Genomic DNA, 15,292 nt, shown 5'->3' with positions numbered 1-15,292 from the left:
TTCCCCAGCCCCCAACAACCACTTTTCCACTCTGTTTCTATTAAGTTTTGTTTTTGTTTTTTAGGATTCCACATATAAGTAATAACATGCAATTATTTGCCTTCTCTGTCTGATTTCACTTGACACAAAGCCCTCCAATTTCATTCATGTTGTCACAAATATTAGGATTGCTGTTTTTTAAGGCTGAATCATATTCCATTATATATATAGATTACGTGTCACATTTTCTTTATCCAGTCATCTGTTGACAGATACTTAGGGTATTTCCATATTTTGGTAATATGAATAATGCTGCAATGAACAGTGGAGTACAGATACCTCTTTGAGATAATGATTTTGTTTTCTTCGGCTATATATCCAGAAGTGAGACTGCTGGGTCACATGGTAGTTCCATTTTTACTTTCTTAAGGAACCTCCTACTGTTTGCATACTGGTACAATCATGATTTTTTTTTCTAATTTTTTAAAATGCTTTATTTATTCTTGAGAGAGAGAGACAGTATGAGCGGGGGAGGAGCAGAGCAAGAGAGGGACACAGAATCTGAAGCAGGCTCCAGGCTCTGAGCTGTCAGCACAGAGCCCGATGCAGGGCTCGAACTCACAGAGGGTGAGATCATGACCTGAGCCGAAGTCGGACGCTTAACCAACTGAGCCACCCAGGTGCCCCGTGATTTTTAATGCAAGTCAGCAGTCACTTTAGCAGTTAATAAGCACTCATATTCTGACTTGTTGTGATCACAATTTGTATCGCTAGAGGTAGGACTTTTCCTTTAAACTCATTAATGCTGAAAGAACTGAAAACATTTCAACTCCAAAAGACAGTAGAAACTACATAGAAAAAAGCTTCATCAGCCTTTCTACTACGATTTAGAAAAACGAGCACTTGCAAGTTATTACTCCAGTGGGATTCTATTTATGGCAGCAGAATATATTTGGGTATATGGATTCTTGATTGCAAAGAACAGTTCAACTGTGCTATATAAGAAATTCACTTATTACTTCCAAGTTATATCAAGATATATAGGGGAGATGGGAAAGAAATTAGATACCAGCAAAAGGCAAGAGGCCACGTTCACTATGGACATTTACTACGTTGTAAAAATAACCAGTAGAGCATTCACTTCCTAAGGTCAAATTATGAGAATGGCTCGTAATTCATAGCTTCTTTTCAGCTGTAAGGGTTTCTATATAATCAGTTTCTAAAGGATTTTAGGTACTATATACAGCTAATGAAACAACTGATTAGTGTCAGATGCTAACAAAGCTAAGTAAATGCAATCAGAAAGTGGGTTAATAGCTTTGCCCTATATTTCTTCACCACTATCCTTCACCATATGCGATTTCACTGACACCCACCAACCAGCTATCTTGTAACCCATAAAACAGATAAAAAGAAAAATGCAGATTGGCCAGTGAAAATCCAAACCCACAACTGAAAAAAAACAAAAACAAAAACAAAAAACAGGCTGAAATGAAATGGGTCAGTAGCATTTCCTTGCCCAAAGAGCAGGACAGTATTTCAGCTTAACTGCCTAGAAACCACAGTGTGTTTCTTACCCATGTTAGCGAATGTGGCCAAATCAACATTACTCTGTCACTTCCAAATGACAGATATGTAAGACAAACAGTTCAGCTCATCTTCTCATTTCCTTTAAGGAAAATTTAGCAAAGGCAGAAGGTAAAATGGTTACATGCCATTTTCTCAGCACCACAACAGTTGTTTTTTTATTTCTCTATTCTTGTTTAGAAACCAAACATGATCCTAGTTCTAGATTTTTAAACCTTTCTGCCTCCTTTTAATAGTTAAGCCACTAGCATTTGTTTTGGATACAAAGACCAGATTAGTCACTCATAGCCGGAGGGAAAAGAAATCAGTGTGTCTATAATTATCTAGAAAATACCATAAACATAAAGTTAATTACTATAATTTAGTAGCAATGATTTAAAATAAGGCAATTTAAAATTTGAGTGTAAACCAAAATAGTTGGTTTGAATGGGGAAGAAAATGAAGTGAGCTCCTCAATTTAAATATTAAATTATCCAAGTAAAATTTCTATTATTTGAAATCTGAAGAGACAGTCAATACTGTTTATACAAATATAAAACAAACACACTTTTTAGTCTTAGGCAAACATTTGCCTAAGACAAGCAAACATTCTCTGTTTGCTTCAGACTTGCTAAAAACAAACACAGGGCTATAATCACTGGTGATAATTATTTGCTTTGATAAAAGAAGTAACTTCTAACAAAAGCCTTACCATATACACATACAATGGATTATCATCCAGCCTTAAAAGGGAAGGAAATTCTGTCAAATGCTACAATGAGTGAACCTGGAGGAATAAGGAACCCAGAACACTAAAAACTGCTATAAGTCAATAAAATCCTAATACATTCCTATAACAATGAATCCGGGTGAGGCTTTTCCTAACAATTTTCAATATGTGAGTCATAGAACATGACCAAATATCTAGTAAAACAAACATAAGAGCTATACTGAGTAAGAATATAAGGTTCTTTTTTATTACTATTTACTTTCACCAGATTTTGCTTCTGAAACATTTACCTCAATGGAACTGGCAATATTCAAACATTCCTCCATTCCAGGAATATCCAACTGAATTATTCGAAAGTCTTTACATTTTATGATGATGGTACCCAGTGGTCCCACAAATCTGTAAAAAATTACAAATTATGCTTAGGAACATATACATTTCTATGTTTTTAAAAAAAGTATATCTATTTATTTTGAGAGAGAGGAAAAGGGAATCCCAGGCAGACTTCACACTGTCAGTGTGAATCTCAATACAGGACTCAAACTCACAAACCAGGAGATCATGACCTGAGCTGAAATCAAGAGCTGGATGCTTAACCAACTGAGCCACCCAAGTGCCCCCATATATGTCTCTATCTTTAAGCATATGATTATTTCCTTGAAAAAAGAATGTAGAAAAAAGAATTACCATCTACATTCACCTTTCTTCTCCCCAATTAGTCTAGTTAGGGAAGAGGCAAGCCTGCATTACTAAAATGTGAGCCATAAATTATTTTAAATATATGTACTTAAAAACATTTCAAATTCATAAAGTAATTCATACTAGGCCAATTCATTTAATGAAAATTATTTGGGACCTTGCTTCAAAGAATGAAGAAAAAAGATCTGTAATTAATGTGGTAAGTGTTTGTACAGAGGTATTTCTGAAACATAGGAAAACACTTCATTTCAGATTTTACTTACTTCCAAGTTTAATAGTTGATTTTAAATATAAATATCTCTTTTTCAGTCTTTAAAAACTATTAGCTTGCAATATCTATTCTAAATCAATGTCATATCTAATCACAAATTTTGTATCAGTAAATTTTGTGCAAATGTAACTTTACCTTTATTGGAATTTTCGTCTTTTATTGTAGTTGTTTTGTTTTGCCAGTACTTGCTAACAGCTCTGATTTTTCTTTTGCTTTGCCACTGGTTGGCCCTAAATCTTTTCCATTAATAGTTCTGGGTATTCCTTAACTAGGAATTCTTAGATTGTCCAAATGCTGTTCATTTAACCTACTTTTTGCCCAGTTTAGAAAGACATCTCCTACAGCCACTCTTCTGAATGCCATCTGAATTGTAAGCATCCCTATGCCTCTCACCACTGCGTTGTTAATTTGGACAAGCAGACGTTATCAGCACGGGTCAAATCCTAGTAAAGATAATTCCACCAGACATCCACAACCTATCAACACCCTAGAATGCCGCTTATAAAATTTATTTTGAAAACTCACATTCTTGGCACTTCTACTTCTGGCAAAGGTAGAGTAACAGGGACCAGACTTACCTTCCCACCTGAAACAACCAAAATAACTGGACAAAATATAAGAACAGTTTTCAAGACACTGGACATCAAGCAACAAAGAACAGAGATCTCTGGGAGATGGGAAACAAGATGAGTCCTACAAATACCCCGGTTTACTGTTTTGAGTTCCAGGCCACAGGAGAGGGAACCTGGGTGGGGCTGATAGTCTGAGGAGAGCATCTATATTAAAAAAGAAAGTTTCGTAATAGTGACTTCAGATTCCAGGATACTAGGAAAAGAAGGGCAAATTAAATCCAAAGCAGAAGACATTAAATAATAAAGATCAGAGCCAAAATCAATGAAAGAGAAAAAAGAAAATTATAGGGAACAAGAAAAGCAAAAATGATTGTTTGAAAACAATAAAAGCAATAAACCACTTGTCAAAGTGATCAGGAAAAAAGAAAATCTGTCTCAATTTACCAATACCAGTAAGGAGAGAAACGAGAATCTCTACAGATTCTACAGGCATTAAAAACATTAAAGGAAATACTAGTAACAACTTTATGCCAATAAATTCAACAAGGGAAATGATGTGGACAAATTCCTAGAAGACACAAACTCAAGGAGAACCTAATTAGTTTTATAGCTATTAAATAAACTGAAATGTTCATTAAAATCTCCTCCCTACTACCACCAAAACAAACAAACAAACAAAAAACAAAACAAAATAACCTTCAGGTCTAGGTGGCTTCACTGATGAATTCTACAAAACGTTTAAGGAAAAAATACTATTCAAGACAAACTCTTCCAGAAAGTTGAGGAAAAGGCAATTATTTATCAATTCATTCCATGGGGCCAGCATAACCCTAATATATATATTAAAAAAAAACCACACATTACAAGAAAACTACAGACCAATATATTTCATGAACTCAGATGCAAAATTTCTAAACAAAATATTAGCAAATTAAATCCAACAATACATGAAAAGGATAATACATCATAAACAATTGGGGTTTATCATTTGAAAATCAAAGCAATTTATCATATTGCCAAATTAAAAAAGAAAAACACCACATGATCATCTCAATAGATATAGAAAAAGCATTTGACAAAAGTCAACATCTATTCCTGATTTTAAAAAACAAAAACAAAAAACCCCAACTCTCAGCAAACTAGGAACAAAAGGAAACATCTTCAACAGCATTTACCAAAACAAAACAAAACAAAAACAAAACAACCCTACTACTAATTACAGACTTAACAGTGAAAACTAAATACTTTTTCACTAATATCAGAAATAACAGAGATGTTCACTCTCACCACTTCTATTCAACATTGTTTTGACAGTTAATAGCCAGTGCAATAAGGCCAAAACAAAAGAAAACAACAACAACAAAAAAAAACACAAAAAAACAAAACCAGAACGAATAAATGGCATCCAGATTGAAAACAAAGAAATAAAATGGTCTTTAGTTGCGGATGACATGATTGCCTATTTAGAAAAGCCGATGAAAAATACATAACAGCTATTAGAATTAAAAGATGAGTTTAGTAAGGCTGCCAGATACAAATTCAATACACAAAAATCAATAGTATTTCTATACACTATCGCAACAATTGTTTAAAACGCCCAGGATTTGGTTTTTATTCAGGATGGTGAGGCTGATAGATCAGGAGATAACTGTTACTGAAAAGTTATTTTGTTACTCACATTTCCCAACAGGAGAGGCAAACTATGTCACTCAGAGCCACATGGGGAAGCATTTGGGTCAGTCAGGAGGCAGACAGAGCGAGAGGAAAGGATGGGCCAGAACTTCTGTGATGTTTCACAGAAAAGAATGGGAAAGGCAGGGTAGGTGAGCTGAGCAAGTTTAGGATTAGAGTTTGAATAATTCTGTCAGGCTCTGGGTTATACCAGTGATCCCTGGTTGTCTGGTACCTGGCCCTGGAAGAATTCAGGACAGGAGAATAGTGGTCCTGACTGCAGAAGCCTGATAAGAGGAAGCAGATGCGGGTATGGACTTGAGATTGGTTGGTCTGCATATCAAAGGTGTGCTTGCAGGCAATTTTCTTGCTATCTCTAGGAAATAGCTAACCCTGAGTGGAAGCAGTCCCGCTCCAGGTCTGCAAGGGGCTTAAGACATCAATGTATTATAAAATACAGAAAGTAAAAAACATAATTAATACATATGAGCAATTAGAAATTGAAATTTTTAAAATACCATCTGAAAGAGCATCTAAAAATGTGGAATAGAGGAAAATCTGTCAAAAGATGCCTAAGATCTGTAAGTGAAAATTACAACACATCACTGAAAGAAATTTAAGAAGACCAAAATAAAATGGAGAGATTCACTTTGTTCATGGGGCAGAACACTCAATATTAAGATATCAGATGTTAACTCTTACCAAATTCATTTATCAACAGATTGAACACAATTCTCATCAAAATCAGAGGCTTTTTTTAAAGAAATTGACAAGCTGATTCTAAAATTCATATGGAAATGCAAATGACCTGAAATAGACAGAACTTTTAATTAGAACAATTATGTAATACTACATAATTTCAACTTAATATAAAGCTACTGTAATTAAGACAGTATGGTAGTGTGGTAACAACATCAAGATAAACAGATCAATGAACCAGAAAAAAGAGTCTAGAAACAGTTCTATTTATATATGGACAAAGATGCAAAGACAATGCATTGAAAAAAGGGCAAAACAATCAGATATCTATATGCAATATATATACATACACACACATATATGTATATGATAAACCATATATAAAAACTCAAAATGTATCATATACATAAAGATAAAACCTAAAACTATAAAAGTGCTAGAAGATAAAGAGAAAAAAAATCTTTGTGACCTTGGGTTAGGCAATGATTTCTAAGATAAGACACCGCAACCCCAATCTATAAAAGAACTGGTAAATTGGGCCTCTTCAAAATTTAAGTCATTTTCTCTTTGAAAGACACTGTTAAAGAGAATGAAAAGCCAAGCCACAGACAGAAAATATTTGCAGATCTTATATAATAAAAGACTTGTATCTAAACTATATATTTTTAAAAACACTCAAAACTCAGTAAAGGGAAAGATTCTGGGAAGATGGTGGAATAGAAAGCACCAGGAATCTGTCTCCCAACCTAGACTGCAATTTCATTGGCATGATCTGTTTGATGTGACTGTTTTATAACTCTAGAGTCTATTAAGGCTTGCAACTTCCAGAGTTCCAGAGACCTGGATGGTAAGTTTTGGATACATTCAGCTCTTAGCAAAATAGCAGCTATGCATCCTACCCATGAGGTGGGCAGCTGTGCACACGTTCCTGGAGCAACTTACAAACAGCTTGCAGAAGCTAGGTTGGGCAAAAAAGACCCTGTCCTCCAAACATCAGAGAAAAGAGATCCTGTCCTACAAATATCAGGATTTGTGTGCTAATAGCTGATTGCTGCTTCTGATCACAGAAGAGCAGAGGCCAGTGGACATCTGGTTATTGCATCTGTTATTGCATCTTTCCCCATTGTTGTAAGCCTCTCCCCAACAAGTGACTTCCAGAGTTTTAAACAACAGTACCCTTTCTCCTCCCTGCCTGCATTTCATTTTTCACTCTTCTCCTTTCAGGAGACAGACATTAAAGACTAAGACATTCAAAGACAATTACATAAATCAGGAAAATTAGGATTGTAAATGCCCAGGGTAAGGCTCAGAAAAAACCCTAAGATGACCTTAAATTTATACTCTAGTCTGATCCTTGGCATAGAGAAAGCTTACAACAATAAATAACAACATCACCAACAAGTAAATAACAACAAAACAACAACAAAAAAAGAGCAAACCTTGGGGAAGGAGAAAAACATGATTTCCAGAATCACCACATTATTAGGTCAAATGTTCAATGTTCAACCAAAAAAAAAAAAAAAAAAAATCACAAAGCATACAAATAAACAGGAAAGTATGGGACAGTCAAAGGAAAAAAATACATCAACAGAAACTTTCCCTGAAAAAGACCTGACGGCAGATACACTAGACAATGATTTTAAAACAATTGTCTTAAAGATGCTCAAAGAACTAAAGGAAGATGTAGAGAAAGTCAAGAATGTGATGTGTGAACAAAATGGAAATATCAATGAAGAGAGAGAAAACCTAAAAGGAAACCAAAAAGAAATGCTGGGGCTGAAAAGTGTGATAACTGAAATGAAAAATTCATGAGAGGGATTCAAAGGCAGATGTGAACAGGCAGAAGAAAAATCAATGAACCTGAAGATAAGAAAATGAAAATTATTGAGTCTGAGGAACAGAGAGAAAAGATTGAAAAAAAGAGAACAGAGCCTAAGGGACCTGTGGGATACCAACAAGAGAACCAACATACACATTGTGGGAGTCCCAGAAAGAGAAGAGAAAGGGAGAGAGAGAATATTTGAAGAAATAATAGCTGAAAAATTCCCCAATTTGATGAAAGACATGAATATAAACATCCAAGAAGTTCAACAAAATACAGATAAGATAAACTCAGAGAACCACATCAAAACACATTTTAATCAAACTTTGAAAAGACAAAGAGAAAATTTTGAAAGCAGTAAGAGGGAAGTAAATTGTCACATACAAGGGAGCCACAATAAGATAATAAACAGACTTCTCATCATAAACTTTGGAAGCCAGAAGACAATGAGCTAATATATTCAAAGTGCTAAAAGAAAAAAATGTCAACTAAGAATCTTATATCCAGCAAAAGTGTCCTTCCAAAGTGAGGGAGAAATTAAGATAATCCCAGATAAACAAAAGTTGAGGCATTTATGACCACTAGAGCTACCTTACAAGAAATGCTCAAGGGTGGGTACCTCAGTGGCTCAGTAAGTTAAGCATCTGACTTCGGCTCAGGTCATGATCTCATGGTTCCTGAGTGTAAGCCCTGCATCAGGCTTTTTGCTGACAGTGCAGGGCCTGCTTGGGATTCTCTCTCTCTCCTTCCTTTGCCCCTCCCCACTTTATGCTTTCTCTCTCAAAATAAACTTAAAAAAAAAAAGAAAAAGAAATGCTCAAGGGAGTCCTACAAGATTAAATGAAAGGACAGTAGGCAGTAATTTGAAGTTATATGAAGAAATAAAGATCTCAATAAAGGTAAACACATGGGTAATTATAAAAGTTAATATGTAATAATGGTGTGTAATTGCACTTTCTGTTTTCTACATGATTTAACAGATTAGTACATTCAAAGAAAAAATTATTAGTATAAAAGTTAATATTATTGTATTACTGTAACTTTGGTTTATACCCCCAAATTTTGTTTACTACATAATTTAAGAGAGTAATGCATTTTCAATAATTATGAGTTTATGTTTGGGGGCATACAATGTATAAAGATGTAATTTTGTGACATTAACAATGAAAAAAAAAAGTAGGGACAGACCTATAAAGAAGTAGATTTTTTGTATGCTATTGAAGTTAAGCTGGTATAAATTCAAACTAGAGTGTTATAACTTCAGGATGTTAAATGTAATGCCTATGATCATCTCAAAGAAAATAGCTACAGAATATACATAAAAGTAGACAAGAAAGAAATTTAAACATTTCACTACAAAAAATCAACTACATACAAAATAGAACAGTAATTAAGGGACTAAAAAGCTATAAGGCATATAGAAAACAAATAGCACAGGGGCGCCTGGGTGGCTCCATTGGTTGAGTGTCCGACTTCGGCTCAGGTCATGATCTCGCAGTCTGTGCGTTTGAGCCCCGCGTTGGGCTCTGTCTGACCGCTCAGAGCCTGGGGCCTGTTTCAGATTCTGTGTCTCCCTCTCTCTCTGACCCTCCCCGTTCATGCTCTGTCTCTCTGTCTCAAAAATAAATAAACGTTAAAAAAAAAAAAAAGAAAACAAACAGCACAGTAACAGAAATCCCTCCTTATCAAAAATTACTTTAAATGTAAATGTATTAAACAAACCATTCAATCAAAAGACAGAGACTGGAAGAATGAATAAAAACATGATCTGGGGGTGCCTGGGTGGCTCAGTTGGTTAAGCATCCTACTTTTGATTTTGGCTCAGGTGGGATCAAGTCCTGCATTGGGTTCCGCACTGAGTGTGAAACCTACCTCGGATCCTCTCCCTCTGCCCTTCTCCCCGACTCACACACTCTTATCAAAATAAAATAAAAAACTTTTTTAAAAAATGTGTTTAGGGACACCTGGGTGGTTCAGTTGGTTGAGCACCTAACTCTTGATTTCAGCTCAGGTCATGATCTCGCAGCCATGGGATGGAGCCCTGTGTCAGGCTTTGCACTGACAGCATGAAACCTGCTTAGGATTCTCTCTCTCTCTCTCTCTCTCTCTCTCTCGCTCTCGCTCTCGCTCTCTCTGTCTCCCTGCTCTCAAAATAAATACACATTTAAAAAAATGTATGATCCAACAATATGCTGTCTTACAAGAGACTCAAGATTCGAAGACACACAGGGGTTAAAAGTGAAAAGACAGAAAACAGATATTCCACACAAACAGTAACCAAAAGACAATAGGTACAGTTATACTAATCTCAGACAAAATGGACTTTAAATCAGAAGTGGTTACAAGAGACAAGGAAGGGCTTTATATACGAAAAAAGATTCATCACAGCAAGAAGATATAAAAATTATAAATATTACACACTTAATTACAGGCAACCAAAATATATGAAGCAAAAACTGACAGAAATTGAAGGAAAAAATAGTTGGAGACTTTAATACCCCATTCATGATAGTGGCTAGAACAACCAGACTAAAGATAAATAAGGAAATAGACACTTAACACAATAAACCACCTAGATACATCAGACATGTACATGCTACACAACAACAGAATACACATGGGACATTTTCCAGGATTGACATATGTTAGGCCACAAATCAAAGCCTCAATAAATTTAAAAAGATAGATATCTTACAAAGTATCTTCTCTGAATACAATGGGATGAAATTAGAAATCCACAACAAAAGGAAAACTGGAAAATTCACAAAATTATGGAAATTAAACACTACACTTATAAACAACCAAGCCATGGGCACCTGAGTGGCTCAGTCGGTTGAGCGTCCGACTTCGGCTCACGTCATGATCTCACAGTTTGTGGGTTCGAGCCCCACATCGGGCTCTGTGCTGACAGCTCAGAGCCCGGAGCCTGCTTCCAATTCTGTGTCTCCCTCTCTCTCTGCTCCTCCCCTGCTCACACTCTCTTTCTCTCTCAAAAATAAACATTAAAAAAATTTTTTTAAACACATAAACAACCAAGAGATCAAAGAAAAAAAAAATCACACAGTAAATTAGAAAAAATAGAAACAAATGGAAACAAACACATAACATTACAAAACTTATGGGACACAGAGAAAGCTATACATATATGAAACCACTTGATATATGTTATGATGCATCAGTCAAGAATGGGTTGCTAGACAATGGTATTAAGAAAACTGGCTTGCTACATGGAGAAAAACACTTGAAATGAAGGTAGAATCCAAATGAATTAAAGTACTAAAAGTGAAGGGTAAAAGGATAAAGCTAATATGGAAGAAAATGTAGAGAATATCCTAGTGATCTTCTTCAGTATGACTTAAAAAGCACAAACAATAAAGTAAAAATTGATGAATTCTGAATTAAAATTAAGGCCTTTTGTTCAACAAAGAACACCACAGAAAAGTCAACAAATGGGTGAGAGACTAGAAGACATTTGCCATGTCCAAGTAAAGAATAATACCTCAAGAGTATACACAGAACCGGTGCAAATCAATGCTAGAAAGACAACAAACCCAACTTTTAAGCACTTTTTTTTTTTTTAGGAGGGAGAGAGCGGCGCCTGGGTGGCTCAGTAGGTTAAGCATCCGACTTCGGCTCAGGTAATGATCTCGAGGTTTGTGAGTTCGAGCCCCATGTCGGGCTCTGTGCTGACAGCTCAGAGCCTGGAGCCTGCTTTGGATTCTGTGTCTCCCTCTCTCTCTGCCTCTCCCCTGCTCACGCTCTGACTCTCTCTGACTTTCAATAATAAATAAACATTAAAAAAAATTTTTTTTTTAAAAGAGGGAGAGAGAGAATTTACACATGAAGCAGGGGAGGGGCAGAATATGTCGTGACATCAGGAAGTTGGAGGTTCTCTGGAGGGTCAGAAAAGCAGAATGTGGTAGATAATTTGGGATTCTATTCTGCCATCAGAAGCAGTGAAATGGATGTACACACAGCAATAGGAAGAGATCCTGAACAAGAGTACTGAGTTAATGTTGAGAAATAGAACAAGATCTACAACATACTCATACTGAGGGAAATTAAACTCACACATGATAGTGCTATACATTTTATAGGAATATACATATATCCAAGGACAAATAGCAACACTCAGCATAACTTGCCTATAGGGACTGAGGATGAGGGAGAAAACAGGCATGAAAATTAGGGCTTGAAGACGAATCAAATTAAAAAAAAAAAAAAAACAAACAAGAAAACCTTCTAATGAATCCATCCTGAAAATGATGAGTCATCACCTGAGTAGGATTAACTCAACTCTCTACATGTGAGGTCCATGAAAAGAAAAAGGTATAATTGTAAAACCTGTGTAACACCTTGCGTGCTGAAAGGACCACATCAAATTATGTATGCAACGTGCACGACAGCACTACATGAGCCTGTGACGTGTTACCCAAATAGAAGTTACTACTAGATACGAGAAGGGCTGTCTTCCTCTGTGTGATAGAAGTGATGTTCAGAGAGGTTAAGTGGCTTGTCCAAGGACACCTACCCCACCGGAGGCAGCACTAAAAGAGGCATCCTTAATACTGTTCTTCCTCTCACATCGCATTTACAACTCACTCACGAGGCATGGCAGCTCAGCCTTCAAAACACACCCCAAACTGGCCTGCTTCTGATCACGCTACTACTGCTTCCACTCCTTTTTTTTTCAAGTTTATTTATGTATTTACTGATTTATTTATTTATTTATTGAGAGAGAGAGAGGGAGAAAGGAGCAGAGAGAAAGGGAGAGGAAGAATTCCCAGCAGGCTCTGCATCACCAGTGCAGAAGCCGATGCGGGGCTCGAACTCACGAACCGTGCGATCATGCCCTGAGCAGAAGTCCGACCCTTAACCTGCTGAGCCACCCAGGTGCCCCCGCTTCCACTCTAAAGTCACCACCGCCTTTTCCCTGAACTATTCAACAGTCTCCTAACTGGGCCCACTGCTTCCACTCTTCCCCCTCTGCAATCCATTTTCTGCCAGCGACCGGAATCACCTACAAAGTCTGTCTGCTCTTACTTCCTTGCTTTCAACTCTCCAGGGGCTTCCTGTGAAAACCATCACACCGGCAAATAAAGCCCTACACCATCTGGCCCCTGCTTATCCCTCCAACCATTTTCTGCTATGCCTCTAGCCTCTATCCTTGCTCACTGCCCTCCAGCCAACTGGTCTCTATGTTTTTCCTTGTCTAATCCCAGCATATTCCTATCTTTGCATTCCCTGATCCCTCTGGCTGGAATGCTCCTTCTTCCCATATTCACACTGCTAGCTTTCTCTCTTCATTCAGATGTCATTCATTTAAATGTCACTTGTCTTCTCTGAAATTCTTTCTAAATACACTGGCATTCTCTACCCTCCCATCTTTCTTTATTTTCCTTCCCGGAACTTATTACCTGACATCGATTTATTTGAATCTCCTCCACTGGTACACAAATTCTTCAACCTTAGTCACCACTGTACCTGCAGAGCCCAGACAGTGATCAGCACATAGAAGACACATGGAAGTATTTCTTGACCACAACAATTAAACAAACTCTGGTCTGACCACCTAGCTCGTGTTCTTTCCATCACATCATGCTGCTTCCTGGGGAAAAAGGTAAATGTATACACAATTTGTCATTTCTGCCCTAACAGGTTAAAATGTCATGTCTTATATACTTTGTTAGCCTTACCAGGCCTGGCATGTAGTAAATGCTACGTAAATATGATGAAATGAAAGTGTGAAAAGCAACCATAGAAAAAGAAATAAGAAAAAAAGAAAAGGGAGTTGGTGGTGAGGAGAAACTCTGCTTCAGAGGCACCTGGGTGGCTCAGTCAGTTAAGCATCTGACTTTGGCTTGGGTCATGATATCATGGGTTCGTGGGTTCAAGCCCCGCGTCAGGCTCTGTGCTGACAGCTCCGAGCCTAGAGGCTGCTTCATATTGTGTCTCCCTCTCTCTCTGCCCCTTGCCTACTCACATTCTGTCTAATTCTCTTTCAAAAATAAATAAAAAACATTTTTAAAAAATTTAAAAAATAAATAAGTAATTTGTATTCTATAGCGCCACAGACCATTTGGGGGTCAATCCATCTTATACTTCCTATATGCCTATCTGCCCACGTTAGGAGTTTTGAAAGAGATAAAAATTAACCAAATGTTAAGTACTGACTTCAAGGAGCTAACATCTATGTAACTATCAAAATACAAATGGTAACATACACTTATTAAAGAGGTATAATTAAAGAGCTAAAGGATTTCAAGGTGAGAATTACTTCTAGTTGTGGAAATTCCTTCTTTGTAGGAAGAACCTACAAAAAGAGGTGGCAGTTAACAGGGTTAAACTAAATATTGATAGACGAATAGAGGTTGGATGATGGCCTATGAAGTCCTGAAAGACAAGAACTATATTTTATTCATCTCGATGTTCTTAAAGCCTCCCAAAATGTCTAGACCCTAACGACATTCAATAAATCTTTAACAAACTTGGGAGGAACACGGCATTCCAGGCAGAAGGAAGAGCATCGATAAGATATACACAAGAGAATGCAGGACACGGCGAGCAAAAATAAAGAGTGAGGACTGGCTAATAAAAAGGGTTCGTGAAAGGGAATGGCAAGAACCAAAGTGGGAAAAGTAAGTTAGGGCCAGACACGGAGCACCACAAATGACAGAGTTAAGAGGTTTATGCTTTATTATGCAGGCCAGGAAGAGACCATCGAAAACTTTTACACAGGAGAAGGTTGATCTGAGGAGTCTAGCAAGAATCCTCTGCTTGAAAAAAAATAAATAAATCTGTCACCAATGCATCCATACCATTCAAATTCTACCACTAGAAATTATTTTCTTTTAAGGCATAACCCCTCTAGGAATCTTCTTAATATCCAAGTTTTCCTGAGAGGTAATAAAAAAGGCTGTTGTCATTCATTTACACTTTAGTGTAAAGTGGATGATCAATTCACCTTCTCCTGGCTAGAGTTAAGTACACAGAGCCATTGGGGAAGTAAGAATTTTGACTGCAGATGGATGTATAACTTTTTGACTCTGAGACACCACCTTGGAAAGACAGAGTCTGGGGTGCAAAAAGAAAAAAAAAAGAGGTTAACGAATTAATATTTTTGATTAAGAGCCAATTCTGTTTCTTCCAAAAGCAGACCCTAGTAAGGATAAATAAAAGATATTAAATCTCCTATGGTAGGAAGTATTCAATTGATGACCCAGAAGGTAAGAAATAAGGAGAAATATGGTCAACTAAACATGTTTGAGGGAAAGGAAAAAAAA

The 15,292-nt window shown here is 36.7% G+C and overlaps 1 protein-coding gene across 2 annotated transcripts in view; it reads right to left on the bottom strand.

The window, feature by feature from the left end:
• MTMR9 (myotubularin related protein 9) overlaps nucleotides 1-15,292 on the bottom strand; it is a 56,985-nt gene that overhangs the window by 40,945 nt on the left and 748 nt on the right. For both annotated transcript variants that reach the window (XM_027069454.2, XM_027069457.2), the window contains exon 2: nucleotides 2,566-2,674. In XM_027069454.2, coding sequence (XP_026925255.1) covers nucleotides 2,566-2,674 — 109 coding nt within the window. The remainder of the gene's footprint in view (nucleotides 1-2,565; nucleotides 2,675-15,292) is intronic.

The sequence above is a fragment of the Acinonyx jubatus genome, chromosome B1 (assembly GCF_027475565.1).
Source record: "Acinonyx jubatus isolate Ajub_Pintada_27869175 chromosome B1, VMU_Ajub_asm_v1.0, whole genome shotgun sequence".
NCBI classification, from domain to species: domain Eukaryota; kingdom Metazoa; phylum Chordata; class Mammalia; order Carnivora; family Felidae; genus Acinonyx; species Acinonyx jubatus.
The sequence above is the reverse complement of the archived record's forward strand: the minus strand, read 5'-3'. Positions and strand labels throughout refer to the sequence as shown.